Raw genomic sequence first — 13,933 nt, 5'->3', positions numbered from 1 at the left:
TGTATCAAACAAAATTCATGAAAAATGGCTGACTTTGTCCCTTTAAGGGGCTGTGAATTTAGAGAGATAGGTTACAACTCGTTCCGACATAATTTTTGTCAGCCATTTCAGAGGGTGAATATATTGTCATCAGACATTTGTGTCAACCTTCTCAGAAGACAAAGATGCTGTGATAGACCTTATTTTTGTCTATTATTTCATCAAACTTTTATCTACATATAACCTGTACACTAAGAATTGTAAGCTTGTAGGACACGGTAGGTTTCCCTTCTTCCAAATGTATTTCTGTTTGTCTACTTTTGGAGGGTCCTACTTAAATTTGTAAATCACAAATGTCCCATTAACCTGGTAATGCATTCCCTTGAATGGAAATGATTATCGGACCAGTTTAATGTCATATTGTACGTGATATTGGCAAAAATCTCAATGTCAGGTATAACGTCACTGAATTCTACATTTTTTTGTTTTATTTTTCAGAGATCTTGTAGGAGGTAAATCATCTGTGACAGCCCTCCTTCAGAAGTATGCACGTAGTTCCACCAACAAAGATGGTATCAAAATTTACAATGCAAAACGACCAGCTAGGACTTGATGTTCGTGATTCGAATTTGAATCATAATGAAAATGTACTGTCCAGCAATATCCTATACTTGTCCATAACTGAGTAAGTCAGCTTTTTACAGTGGTCTTATGCCATAGGGAATATACATTACTGTATTATCTGCAGGGAAGACAATCAAACTCAACAGGACAGAAAGGCATACTGCCAGGATGTTTCACCTGAATGTACTCCTGTTTTAGGCTGTGGTATAACCATGTTGTATAGTTGTCTCTGACTGGCAAGATTTTTGCATGGCCAGTCTGCAAACAGGTGTTTACCATGTGACAAGATGATATCAACTGTGGTGTAAGACCTGAGACGCTGCACACCTGTTTTCATGACTATAGAAATGGCCAAGTGGCTGATGCTGAAGTCTTGTGGGGTTTGCTTTGGTTATTCTAATTTTTTACACTTCTTTGATAGACTAATTTGTAATCTGTGAACTTGTAAAACAGATGTGGAAAAATTAAGTTACAACCAATGACATATGTATTCTGGTGGACCAGAAAAAAATGCGTAATGGACAAGTGACTTTCAGTGTCATTGGAGACTAACGTTGACCACTTACACCTGGTTTGTATCCAAAAGCAAGTCCAAAACGTGTCGTCAATTCTTTAGGTTGACCTGCAACTCATCAGAAGAAAATAATACCATTTGATGTTGTACTTAACAGGTGCTTTTATAAAACTATTGGTTGTATTATTTATGCATCTATAGAACGAAGTCAGAGATTGGTCTGACTGTGAAAAACAAATTGAAATAGACCTATGACAGGCAGCTTTTCAAGAGAGCAGAAAGCAGCCCCAATTTCAATGAATAGCTTATTGTTTGATAAACTTCTGTATCTAGGAAAACCAACATCATTTACCTTTCTCGTGATTAATATTCAACGCTTGTGTTCACCCTGTGTTCCACTATGCCTTATTAGTAATCTGCATACTGTAAACGTGAATTGTGTCAGTTTTTATACCACAGCAGTGCTTGCAGTGTCGTTACATTCATTTTACCAACAGGCAAAATTTATTGGCGAATTTCAAAATTCAGCTTCGCCATTCTCAGACTTTGTACTGAATTTTACATCACTTGTAACACTAATGAAATAAAATATCTCAGTAACATTTAATTCAAAATTTACCGTGTTTTAATTTTTCTTTACCTTTTTAATTAAAATTATTAGAACAAAATGAATGTTATGAATAATAAGAAAATTTTAAGTGATAAGTCAATATACCAAAGATAGTCAATTAGTAAATTTTGTCATAACCCCCTTCCCAGATGCAGCTGTATGCAATATTGAAGTAGACATCAGTATTACATAAGTGACTGCAGCATGCCACCCAGCCCGGAGCCCCCAACTACACATACACTGCCATTGCACATGGGCACCACCCATACACCATTCTATGCTGGGGATGTACAAGGGCACCTGTTACCCCAGATCATAACTCCACCTGAGACATACTGCCGCCACTCGGGCTGTGAGCTCCTATATATTCTGCAGTCAAGTGAGTCAACTCTGGCTGTGATAGGCACATCACCCACACTTCTTTTCAAACCACCTACATTTAATCCTCTATACATCCATAGGGGTCTCACAGTCCAGTCTGCTAAACTGTCTTCCGTTTGGGCGGTCCATTACATGTACCCCCATTCAAGAAGGTGGTCGCCACCGGCCTGGTGGAACCACTTTAAGTTTTGACTCCCCAAAGGTCTGCAAACCCAAGTTTGCAACCCAAACCTTTGCCCCGGAAGCAGACTGGTGGAGACCCTTTACCTGCATAGTGACATGTACCATTTACAAAGGAAATTTTAGGTGATTTTTTTCTCAAATCCAAAAATTGCACAGTGACTTTGATTTTTATTTTTTTAATATGACTTTAGAGAATGGTTTGAAATTTCCTTGAGGAAAATTTCAACAAAAGTTTAAAACTCACTCTGTTTTTAGGAGCACACTACATTTTGAAAAGGGTAATTATATCAGTGTTTTTGCTAAGGTTGGGGAATATTGGTAAATGATTTGGAAACCCTGGTAACATTTCTGCTGTCCCCTAATCTGATTGCATTGATATACCAAGGAGAACCCCAGTAAATTGACTGGAGAACCCTGGTAACATTTACCTGCGTACTGCCTTAGCAAAAACACTGCATGTCAATGCATAAGGATGCCATGGCAAAGAAGCTTTAGAAGGGCAGTACATGTAGATTTAACAGTATGTTGACTCATCATATAAAAAGATACTCTTCAGCATTCAGAAATGATACTTAGCATTCAGTAATACTCTTCTTTTCTGCAAACAACAGTCATTAGTTCCTCCATGAACCTGAATTTTAACAAGCAATTGTTGTAAAGATAAATGTTATTTCTTAAATCCAGGATGTCTGTTCATTACTTGTTCGTGGGCATAATAAGGGATTGGGGGCGGCTTTGTTCGTTGACATTACAGGGTGTAAGCAGCTTTGATTCTTGATGTTCTAGTAGGGGATAGGGCAGCTTTATAGGTGGTTTCTTCATTGACATAGGGGATAGGTGAATTGTACCACACACTGTATTTGTGACTGTTTGTGTCATGCGCCCATTCTATATCCGCCATGTTGTTTCTTGACATAACCCAAGTTTAATATAAACGGTAAATCTAATTTTTGAGAGAAATGCTCATGTCTTTTTTTCAACATGCTGAGTTTAAATGAACAAGTACACATTTGTCGCTGCTTTGGCTGTAAGCAGTGTTTGGAAAGGCAATTGTCCAATGTCCATAGATCACTTACCAGCCCTAGCTGCAAGGCTATGTAGCCTATAGTCTGCAGATAAATCATTTTTGCGATTTATGTACATTGTCCTGGGCATGAACAATTTACTCTTAAAATGTGGTTTTAGAATATTTTGCCAAAATGAAAACAGTTGTGTTATATGTTGTTGCAGATGAAATTCATTCATGTTCGAGGAAGTTTGCTTTGTTTACATTTTCCAATTTAACCCTTTGAGCACCAAAGTCAATGTATGTCGCCTTTACAAAATAAACCCCAGTCAATTTTTTTAGATTTTTGCCAAACTTTTCATATAAAACTGTAGCCAATGGTATGTGATGTCCATTTTGTTCAAAATTATCAAAAATATTACAGAAAAATTCATAAAAAATGTTAAAATGTTGCACTAAAATTTTGGTGGGAAAAATTAAGGCTTTCAAAGCGTTATTCCTGTTAGTCCCTGTAACCCTGCTTGCAAATGGTATGTGCTTGTTGGAAGGCCAAATGTTTGTCAGAAGGCCGAGATGGTAAACTTGCTGACTGTATTGCACAGATGAAAGTGGTTTGTTAAAACACACCAATCGTATTACATATGCAAAGCTACACTGTAGGGATATGTTTGCTGGAAGTCAGCACTAAATTGTCATCCGACTTGGATTGATAATGAATAACTGTGGATGAATGTGATTTAGACCACAAATTGACTTACAGCAAAGATGACCCTAGCTTTGTTTAATTTCAGTAAACAAAATAAAACAAAGCTAAGGATATTTTTTTCTGTTATTCAACACGAAATTGGCATCTGAATAACTGTGGATGAACATGTGCCTGTATTATTGAAAATATGTCACCTTCAGCTGCTTGGTACAAAATTTGCTGTAGGGACCATATGAGCTGTGTTGAATAAACAGAGTCTATACCACAGTGGAGCTCTATTGGCTGCTGGTCACTGTTATGATTTATTAATGAAATCAAAATGATGATACAAAGTCAATCAACAATGGTTACCATAGCAATTTGATCAGCACCATTCCGTACAAATTTTGTCAAAACTATGGATTAGATCATTCCAATTGATGGTTTAAAGGGGTACCAGCATTAAAAATTTGGATACGGTGTTCCCATCGATAATCGTTTGAAGGGGTGGTGACAGCATTAACCCTTTCACCACCATGGTTTGGCCCAAACCCATTGCTTTCAATGGTGATTGTGGACCTGTTTACAGGGAATCGGGGTGAACAGGTTAAGCGATCGGATAAGCCGTTCCCACCCATATTCCCTTCTCATCATATGTTTGAACCTGACTGGAATACCCTGCCAGGTTGAACGAACATCTGGAATTTGGTTTCTCCTTGAAGCAGACGGTGAAAATACCCATTTCAATTCGGGCTTCTTCCAATGTACATGGAACTTATTTCTTTCATGTAGGCATCCCACTCAAACTGCATACTCATTATATCAGGCTAAAAGATAAAAAGAAAGATTACGATTGGTACCAAACAGATCAGCTGATTTGTAAATTAACTGTTTGCCCCATCACAACTGAGGATTAACATAACCTTAAGCTTGATCTACGGGTATAATTAATCCCAGTAGGGATTTTCAGGTTCCAGATTAACAAATGACAGTTCCCTAACAATACGCCTTGGCTTTAGGGCAGTTCAGCGCTGTGCTTCGTTGCTATTTTCCCATAAGTGGATCCGTTGGTTGTTTAAGGTCAATTTTGGTACTGTTTGGATCAGTTTGGCCCTTTTTGGATCAGTTTGACTCGATCCCTTCAACTTTCAAAAACACTTAACTATCTAGGATCATAAGGGTGCTGAAAATTGAAAATTGACAGAATAGAATACTTACATTGACGTCGGCAATCCAACCATAATAATCCAAGGTTGCCAGCTCCTCATAGTAAAATTGTACCCAGCTATGGAATCCTGTCACTTTACCATTTTTAAATTCGCCAACAAAGACATGTTCAAATCCTGATGAATCTAGAGGGCCTCCAGTTCCAGACCTTGTGTACAACTCAAACCAAATCTTCTTCAAATCTTCCTTGAAAGTCTTTTCATCCGGACTGGCAAGTCCTGATTTTGTGGAAGTGGTGAAACATTTGACACATTATTTGGAAATGGGAAAATGTCTCTTACTATGATGAAATGGTTATGTTTGTATTCTTTGAAAAGATAAAATTTGTTTTATCAATGTATAAGTCAGAATTTGTAAAGTTTGTGTGTTCCCTCACCTCTTTCTGCAATAGCAGTGGCTCACCATTAGACCATTTATTTTACTGTAAAAATTTTTCTAGTCTTTTAAGGACAAGGTTTATAATTTCTACAAACAATGTCTTATTGTTGTGATTAGACCAAGCCTCTAATATGTGCTTTTTGGAGACAAGTGCAAGTTACGGGTATTTACAATATCTTGTGCTTATTGTAGAATAATTTATTTATGCAATGAAAATGATTCGTAGGATACTATTATTTGCTATTTATTTTCTACAAGTGAAGCACAACCATTTTGAGCATGAAATAGAGAAAATAAACGAAAAATGGATTAGAATATTATAAAAAATTTCTGATAATTGATAACTTTGGTTCTACACATTATTTGAAATGCTTTGTACTGAACAGCTGGCAAAGGCATCTCATCAAGTTTGCTGGGTGAATCTTATGCAACTTTCGTATTTTTCTCTTCCATCTCTTAAAAAATTCCATAAAATATGTAACTCCATGTAGATGCGTACGTAGAGATATAATCAATCCGTATACATGTAGACTACAAACCTTTAGAAACCAAGTATTCTTGTGCCTTCTTCATTGGATGAGTCTTCATGATTTCATCAAGGAAAATGTCCTCCTCCAACAGCTCGCCAGGCGTCACATCTTCTGGTTGACCAGTATGTGGATAGTAGTTGTCTAAAAGTGCTATGTACTGCGAAAATGTCTTCCTGCTCAGGAGAGAGTTGCTGAAGTATGTGAAAAAGCTGTTTGAGGAAGAGGAGAAGAGCAGGGTTACAGAGATTATGCTAAAACAGAATTATGGGTCTTCACTATGGCAACCTTACTGACACTTAGTGTTAATGAAGTTTCTCTAAGCTAGGGATAGATATCTTCTTTGAGTTTACAACCGGAATTTACCCAGTGAAGACTATCGTTATCATCTACAAGACTTACTTATTTGGTGCGAGATCCTGGTAGGCTTTTCTGTCGATTATTTGTGACTGCTTGTTGTATGAGACATCACTTCCAATCTGTGCAGCATTCCAATCTCCATACCACATATCATTAACAAGGCGAGACAAGGCATCACCTAAGGTCAGAATATAAGAATTCTACAGAAATTAAAATCATTGCTTGAATGCTTTCATTTGGGTATTCTTCTTGTACAGTGTTATCATATATATTTGTACGTTCAGTTTCTACCTTTAACGATAGGGCAATTTGGTGACTAGTAGCAGAGAGACAGGGATGTACACTAGTCCTCCTGGACAAATCATCTTTGTTTATTATTGTACGATGTTAATACTAAACAGGAAGTGATACTCTTTACTGGTCCATTTCCCTGTATTTGTCTTATATGCTTACCTGTACAGATCTGGCCGTAATCGTTACAACAGTTACCATGCTTACCTGTACAGATCTGGCCGTAATCGTTACAACAGTTGCTATGCTTGCCTGTACAGATCTGGCCGTAATCGTTACAACATTAACCATGCTTACCTGTACAGATCTGGCCGTAATTGTTACAACAGTTGCCATGCTTACCTGTACAGATCTGGCCGTAATCGTTACAACAGTAACCATGCTTACCTGTACAGATCTGGCCGTAATCGTTACAACAGTTGCCATGCTTACCTGTACAGATATGGGCGTAATCGTTACAACAGTTGCCATGCTTACCTGTACAGATCTGGCCGTAATCTTTAAAACAGTTGCCATGCTTACCTGTACAGATCTGGCCGTAATCGTTACAACAGTAACCATGCTTACCTGTACAGATATGGGCGTAATCGTTACAACAGTTACCATGCTTACCTGTACAGATCTGGCCGTAATCGTTACAACAGTAACCATGCCTACCTGTACAGATCTGGCCGTAATCGTTACAACAGTTGCCATACTTACCTGTACAGATCTGGCCGTAATCGTTACAACAGTTGCCATGCTTACCTGTACAGATATGGCCGTAATCGTTACAACAGTTGCCATGCTTACCTGTACAGATATGGCCGTAATCGTTACAACAGTTGCCATGCTTACCTGTACAGATCTGGCCGTAATCGTTACAACAGTTGCCATGCTTACCTGTACAGATCTGGCCGTAATCGTTACAACAGTTGCCATACTTACCTGTACAAATATGGGCGTAATCATTACACAGTTGCCATACTTACCTGTACAAATATGGTCGTAATCATTACACAGTTGCCATACTTACCTGTACAAATATGGGCGTAATCATTACAACAGTTGCCATACTTACCTGTACAAATATGGGCGTAATCATTACAACAGTTGCCATACTTACCTGTACAAATATGGGCGTAATCATTACAACAGTTGCCATACTTACCTGTACAAATATGGGCGTAATCATTACAACAGTTGCCATACTTACCTGTACAAATATGGGCGTAATCATTACAACAGTTGCCAGCCCCAGAGCAGGAATTGTCACAATGACACGGGTTTCTGTTGTCATATGACTCCCCGCAACGATTCACACAGGAATTCTTGGCATCTGAAAAATGGAGAATAAGGCAGGGTATAGCCTTCACCATTATCTTGATCTAATTTTTTGTTCAAATTGATAAAAATCCTGAGATCATAACGTGTATGGTTATATCTATTCAACAGATGTCTTCTTTCAGTGCTTTCTCACATGTACAGAGATTAAGGAAGCACCATGATGAAATGCCAACTTTTGGACTTACTCTTAACAGCTGCAGGCTACAATACACTGTATGAAGATGTCGAAGATAGTAGACATATGAACTACAATTTGTTGTTTTTTAGCTCATATTTGGTTTTATATATAAATACCAAAAAGAGCTTATATGATGAGTCTGAGTGGCGTCTGTGTCTGTATATTTGTGGGTATGTGCGGATGTATGTCCGTCACACACAAAGGCTCCCATACCGCCAAAGCTACCATCTCAGTATTTGGTGTACAGGTAGATGTAGGGGTTGAAATGTGAATTTGTTCAAATTAACACATCAGTTTGAAAAATGTGCAAATGAGGTAAGAAAAAGGGAAATACTGCAGGAGTGGTGGCAGTAAACTGAATCAGCCCACACATCTGAATAAGAGGATTTTGACCCTTAACGTATTTGTATGCAGGGTACCTATTATGTTTGGGAGTGATAGCAGTAACTGAAACAGCTAATTTGTCATTTCCTCTCATTGTTTATGAACTGTGGCATATTAACAGATCTGCTGAAACCATATGGATGTCTATTTTTGTACATCCATGGTAGAAAGATTCTCCTGCTATGCATGTTGCTAAAGTCACCTTCAGTACCTAAAGTTTCAGACCTTATTTACTTTTGTCATTCTTAATTTTCTGGTTTAAATATTTCTTGTTGTTTTTCTGGTTGTATTTCTTGTTGTTTTTCTGGTTGTACTGTGCAGAAATTGTCATAAAATCAATGCATAATTTTCCTGCACTGAACAGATAGAAATAACACTTATTGTTGATCTTTGGTATGTACCAATTCTGATCAAATTTGAGCGACACCGTATAATTGCGGTATTTTTTACATTTTTGATTGGTAAGTGTTCTATAAAGTACAGACTTACTGTTGCATCTGGCTTCGCCATTGTAATCGCCACAACAATTACCATGGACACTACAGAGGGAGTCACATTGACAAGGTTGTCCACTCTGGAAAGGTTCGTTACATCTTCCCACACAACTAAACGCAGCTATTGTCCAGAGATGATGGATGACAAAAATATTTGAATACAGAGATTAGGACAGAAACAGACAAGCAATAAACAGACAAGTAGACAAACAGACAGACTAAAAGATAGAAACAGAAACAGGAATGAGAGTATAGAATAGAGCATTCTACAACCAGGCAAATAAATTGATGTGTCTATGTTCAATATTTGTAGATCCTGTACCTTGGCATACTAAAATCAATGACATTAAGTTGGAAATAAAAGCATAGACCCTGCAGTTTTCAGTGTATGTTATACAAGTCGCCTGACTGGAGAATGCATGTAATTGATAATTTTACAGTTCTGGTGGTATTTTACAGACTCAGTGTTGTCTTCAAATTTACCACTAACTGCAAACCACCAGTGCATTACATTTAGAATTACAGACAGGTCATCATGATATAAACTGCTTACAGGATCTTACGATTTAGACCTAATGTTATTGTAAGTCTCCTTTCGAGTCCAACTAACTGAAAGATTGTTTGTTTGGTCCTTGGTGTAAGATTTAATAAACGACCTCCATTTGGAAAGAAGCAAATATTCAAAAAATGCTGAAAGATCTGTAAACTTCTTCTGGGACTCCTGCTTACTCGGACTTTTATCTTTGTAAAGCTACAACAACAACAGGTACTGGAGTATCACTTGACAGTGTGTTATAGCTCATATTTGGTTTTGTATATAAATACCAAAAAGAGCTTATATGATGAGTCGGTGGCGTCTGTATGTTTGTGGGTATGTATGTGTGGATGTATGTCCGTCACACACAAAGACTCCCATACCGCCAGAGCTACCATCTCAGTATTTGGTGGACAGGTAGATGCAGGGGTTGAGATGTGAATTTGTTCAAATGAACACATCAGTGTCAAAAATGTGCAAATGAGGTAAGAAAAAGTGAAATCCTGCAAATGTGCAGGAGTGATGGCATGCCAGTAAGAAACAGGCCAACTCCACTATCTTGAGTCATTTCCTGTCATTGTTTATGAACTGTTACATATTAACAGACCTGCTCAAATCATAGACAGTAGAGGTGGGGGAAGACTGTCTATACTTAAACTAAGAGGGGCTTGTTTCTGATATGCATGTTGCTAAAGTTGACCTCCAGTACCTAAAGTTTCAGACCTTATTTACTTGTCTCATTCTTTTTTTTCTGGTTTAAATATTTCTTGTTGTTTTTCTGGTTGTACTGTGCAGAAATCATTGTCATAACATCAACGTAGAATTTTACTCCACTGAACAGATAGAAACAACATTTATTGTTGATCATTGGTAACCCATACTGGTTATATACCAATTCTGATCAAATTTGAGCGACACTGTATAATTGGGGTATTTTTTTATTCTTGTCAAAAGTGTCTAATGGCTGCCACTTGTGAGCTTAGATTGAATCATAAAAATTGATAAAAATATAAATGTAGCTGTTTCACTAATTTTTCTGTGTACGTCAATTGCAAGTTCTGTTCAACTTCCCAAAGGATGTTGAAATACAAACTATTTATATAACTATATACACAGCATCTATACATCTCTAATGTACTGTTATTGTTATCATTTCAATTCTAGTCCAAACCAGATTTTTTTGTCAACAAGCACCTTGCTGAGTCTACAAACGTACAGGCTGAGTTGAGAAGCTGAACAGTGCGTATCTCAACATGCTTTGTGGAGTAGAACAAGACACTGTAGTTAACATTACAAACAAAAGTATGGAAAAATTCATTAAAAGTTAGAGCCACTGATCGATCCTTTAAGTGTTAGTGGTGTCTCTCCAGACAAAATTAAGATTCTTGCCAAAGTTTTTTATAATTTCATGTTATATCTATAGCTTTATTTCTGTTGATGTCTACATTTGAATCGAGCTTCATTTTATTTGAAGGATATTGCCTTAAATGAAGTTGATTTTACTTCAATTGTTGGGGTCACAATGGACAACAAATTGCATTGCAAACAGCATGTTTTTGATTTGAAAAAAGAAACATTTGTAAATTAACTGGTATATTTTATAAATTGAGATATTTGGTTCAACAAACTAGTTATGCTGTATAAAACCATTTTACCTCAGAACTCTTGGTTTAGAGGTATTGGTCGTGTGTTCAAATCATATCGTTTAGATATTTTTGTCATTCAAAACAAGAATTGTGCGTATTACATCAGGTAGAAGTAAGATGTTCACAGTTCCCCTCTATTTAAGAAACTTAAAATTCTTGACGTGTATAAATAATTCAATCTTCAGGTCGCCATTTTCATTCATATTGTACTTCATGGTACACTTCCAACACACTTCAAATCATACTTTTCCTCAATTGATCAGATATAAAGCACTCAATCCAAAGATAAAGAAGTTCTCCTTCCTTGGGAATGCAGAACCAGTTTACGGCAAACCTCTTGTAATTTACTATAGAAATAACGGGCGACGCGCTGACCATTAACGTTTATTTGTGGGCAAGGGCGAGAGGAAAGCCAAAAATTAATGGGCGAGGCTTGCCGAGCCCGTTAATTTGGCTTTCCTCTCGCCCGCGCCCACAAATAAACGTTAATGGTCAGCGCGGAGTCTGTTATTTCCATTATATTATCAACGAACACCGAAAAACCGTCAAAATTTACGAAAATTTCCCGTGCGAACGACAGCGGGGCCCCACAACCTGACAGAGAGTAGTGCGCGCGCTGTAAATATTTTGCAAATCCGGAGATTTTTTTGAAAAAAGCGTTTTAACTTTGCCAACAAATGCTCCATTTTATTTTGTGGTTGATTATGAATTTTGTACAAATCACAGTTTTCGTTTTAGCTGTAAAGTTACCGTGTTTACGATATTATTCATATTCACGGGCATGAAAACAAACCATTACTGTGTATTTGTGGGCAGTCACGTGGTTCAGCTCGACCAATCAAAACGCGATGGACAGGGCATGGTAATATAATGGTACTTTAGTGTGGAACAATATTCCAGAAGATATCAAAAATATTTCCTCAGGATATCACAAGACTTAAAAAATAAAATATTAGATTTGTTTCTTTCTATGATAACTTTCAGCAGCTGTTCTCTTGGTGTATTCTTGTTCTTTTGTTTCTTATTATTTGTAAATTAGTAATATCTGTCTACTCTTGCCTGTTGCATCAATTTTTTGTAATTACATTTCTTTTGGTGATATCATTGAACAGTCACTATTTCAAATAGACTGTAGATCAATGTATTATGACTATGAGGCTTAACTCGATTAGTGCCGACTTTTTTCAGTCTTTTTCACAGATAACAATATCTTATATATGGTGGTACTTTCTTTATCATAAATTATATTGAGTTTTCATACACATCAGAATAAATATTATTATTTCTATCAGTGACTTTATGAATTTTCTAATCTGTACTCTAACCACTCTGTACATATATATTGGATATTTTGTCTGACTGCCGCTGTTCATGCAAAATATGATGATTATCAATGATGTGCATTCAAACTTACCTGCAGAATCAGGGAAGTAAACTAAAAAAACAACCACCAAGGCTAACACTCTCAACATTTTGAAATCCTTGTGCTTCGCTTTCCGTGTAAGGTTTGCGAAAGTAAGCGTTGTGTAGGCACATTTATAAAATTAAAACTTATTGCCGTCATATGGTTGCAATAAAACTTTGCATGCAAGTTTCAATTGAATCACATGATTGACAATAATTGCAACCTGCTTGAGGTCTTAAGGCTGTGATAAGATTGCAAACTGTATGTTTAAAATAATTCACACGGACCGTTGTAGTCGATACTGTACATGTAGATGTTATAAATGTGGGTCATTTGTGTTCATTGATATTAATTTCCATTTTGTAATTTTAAACAAGGCTGTTTATGAGATTTTATCAGCTTTGATAAATACTAAAGCGGGCTGTTTACAACCGAAATTAGGGCAATATGGAAGTTTATGTTTGCCAGATGTAAAAATCTCATGTTTGTGATAAGCTATATCAGATATCAGACGCCACGGACCAAGAGATAGTCCAATTTAGGTGAAGATATATTACAAACACCTTAGCCAGGTGTTGAATTCAGGGCAAACCTGTCTGTCTCAGAGATATTAATGTATACATTCTATTGTTGAGTTTTAAATGAGTTCTAGATGAAAATTTATGATCTTATGAGAAGATGTTCGCAAATGACAGACTGAGTGTAGATTTCAAATTGTTCAACTTTCCTCACCATGGGTAAGCATAATGAGGTTTTCATAAATGAATGAAGTTCCCACTGATAAAACCATAGCATTATGATATCTCTCCAGGTTACCGTAAGTTACAAATGAAATCTGATTTGTTAAAATTGGAATTTCAGAACTATCAGCCATAGCTAAAGCTTGCACCATCACCGTAGTTAAGATTTTTACTCATACAGTTCTAGGTTGGGGGGTCATCTTGAGAAAATTTAGGAATAAACTTGCATTGTCATTTTGATTATAATAACATTTTAATATTGTACGTGATAGGGAATATATTCTTTGACAATTTTCATTCCACCTATATCTTGATATAACGGATAAGAAACTTGAATTCCACAGACATGTACTCAAGTCTTACATGAGAGGAATGACTTGCTGATACCTATGGAGAAAGAGAATACCCACCAGACACTCCAAATAACCCTGACACTAACCGGAAAATGGAAAATCTCTAG

General features: G+C 36.8%; 1 protein-coding gene and 1 pseudogene across 1 annotated transcript in view; one reads left to right on the top strand and one right to left on the bottom strand.

The window, feature by feature from the left end:
• The window catches only part of LOC139134035 (sister chromatid cohesion protein DCC1-like), a 46,593-nt gene extending 44,862 nt beyond the window's left edge, over positions 1-1,731 (top strand). Inside the window, exon 11 of the mRNA XM_070700883.1 lies at positions 478-1,731. Coding sequence (XP_070556984.1) covers positions 478-592 — 115 coding nt within the window. The 3' untranslated portion in view covers positions 593-1,731. The remainder of the gene's footprint in view (positions 1-477) is intronic.
• Positions 1,732-4,455: 2,724 nt separating this feature from the next.
• LOC139134036 (uridylate-specific endoribonuclease-like) lies at positions 4,456-12,907 on the bottom strand (annotated as a pseudogene).
• Between the last annotated feature and the right edge of the window lie 1,026 nt (positions 12,908-13,933).

Source organism: Ptychodera flava, chromosome 5 (genome assembly GCF_041260155.1).
Source record: "Ptychodera flava strain L36383 chromosome 5, AS_Pfla_20210202, whole genome shotgun sequence".
NCBI classification, from domain to species: Eukaryota; Metazoa; Hemichordata; class Enteropneusta; family Ptychoderidae; genus Ptychodera; species Ptychodera flava.
The sequence above is the reverse complement of the archived record's forward strand: the minus strand, read 5'-3'. Positions and strand labels throughout refer to the sequence as shown.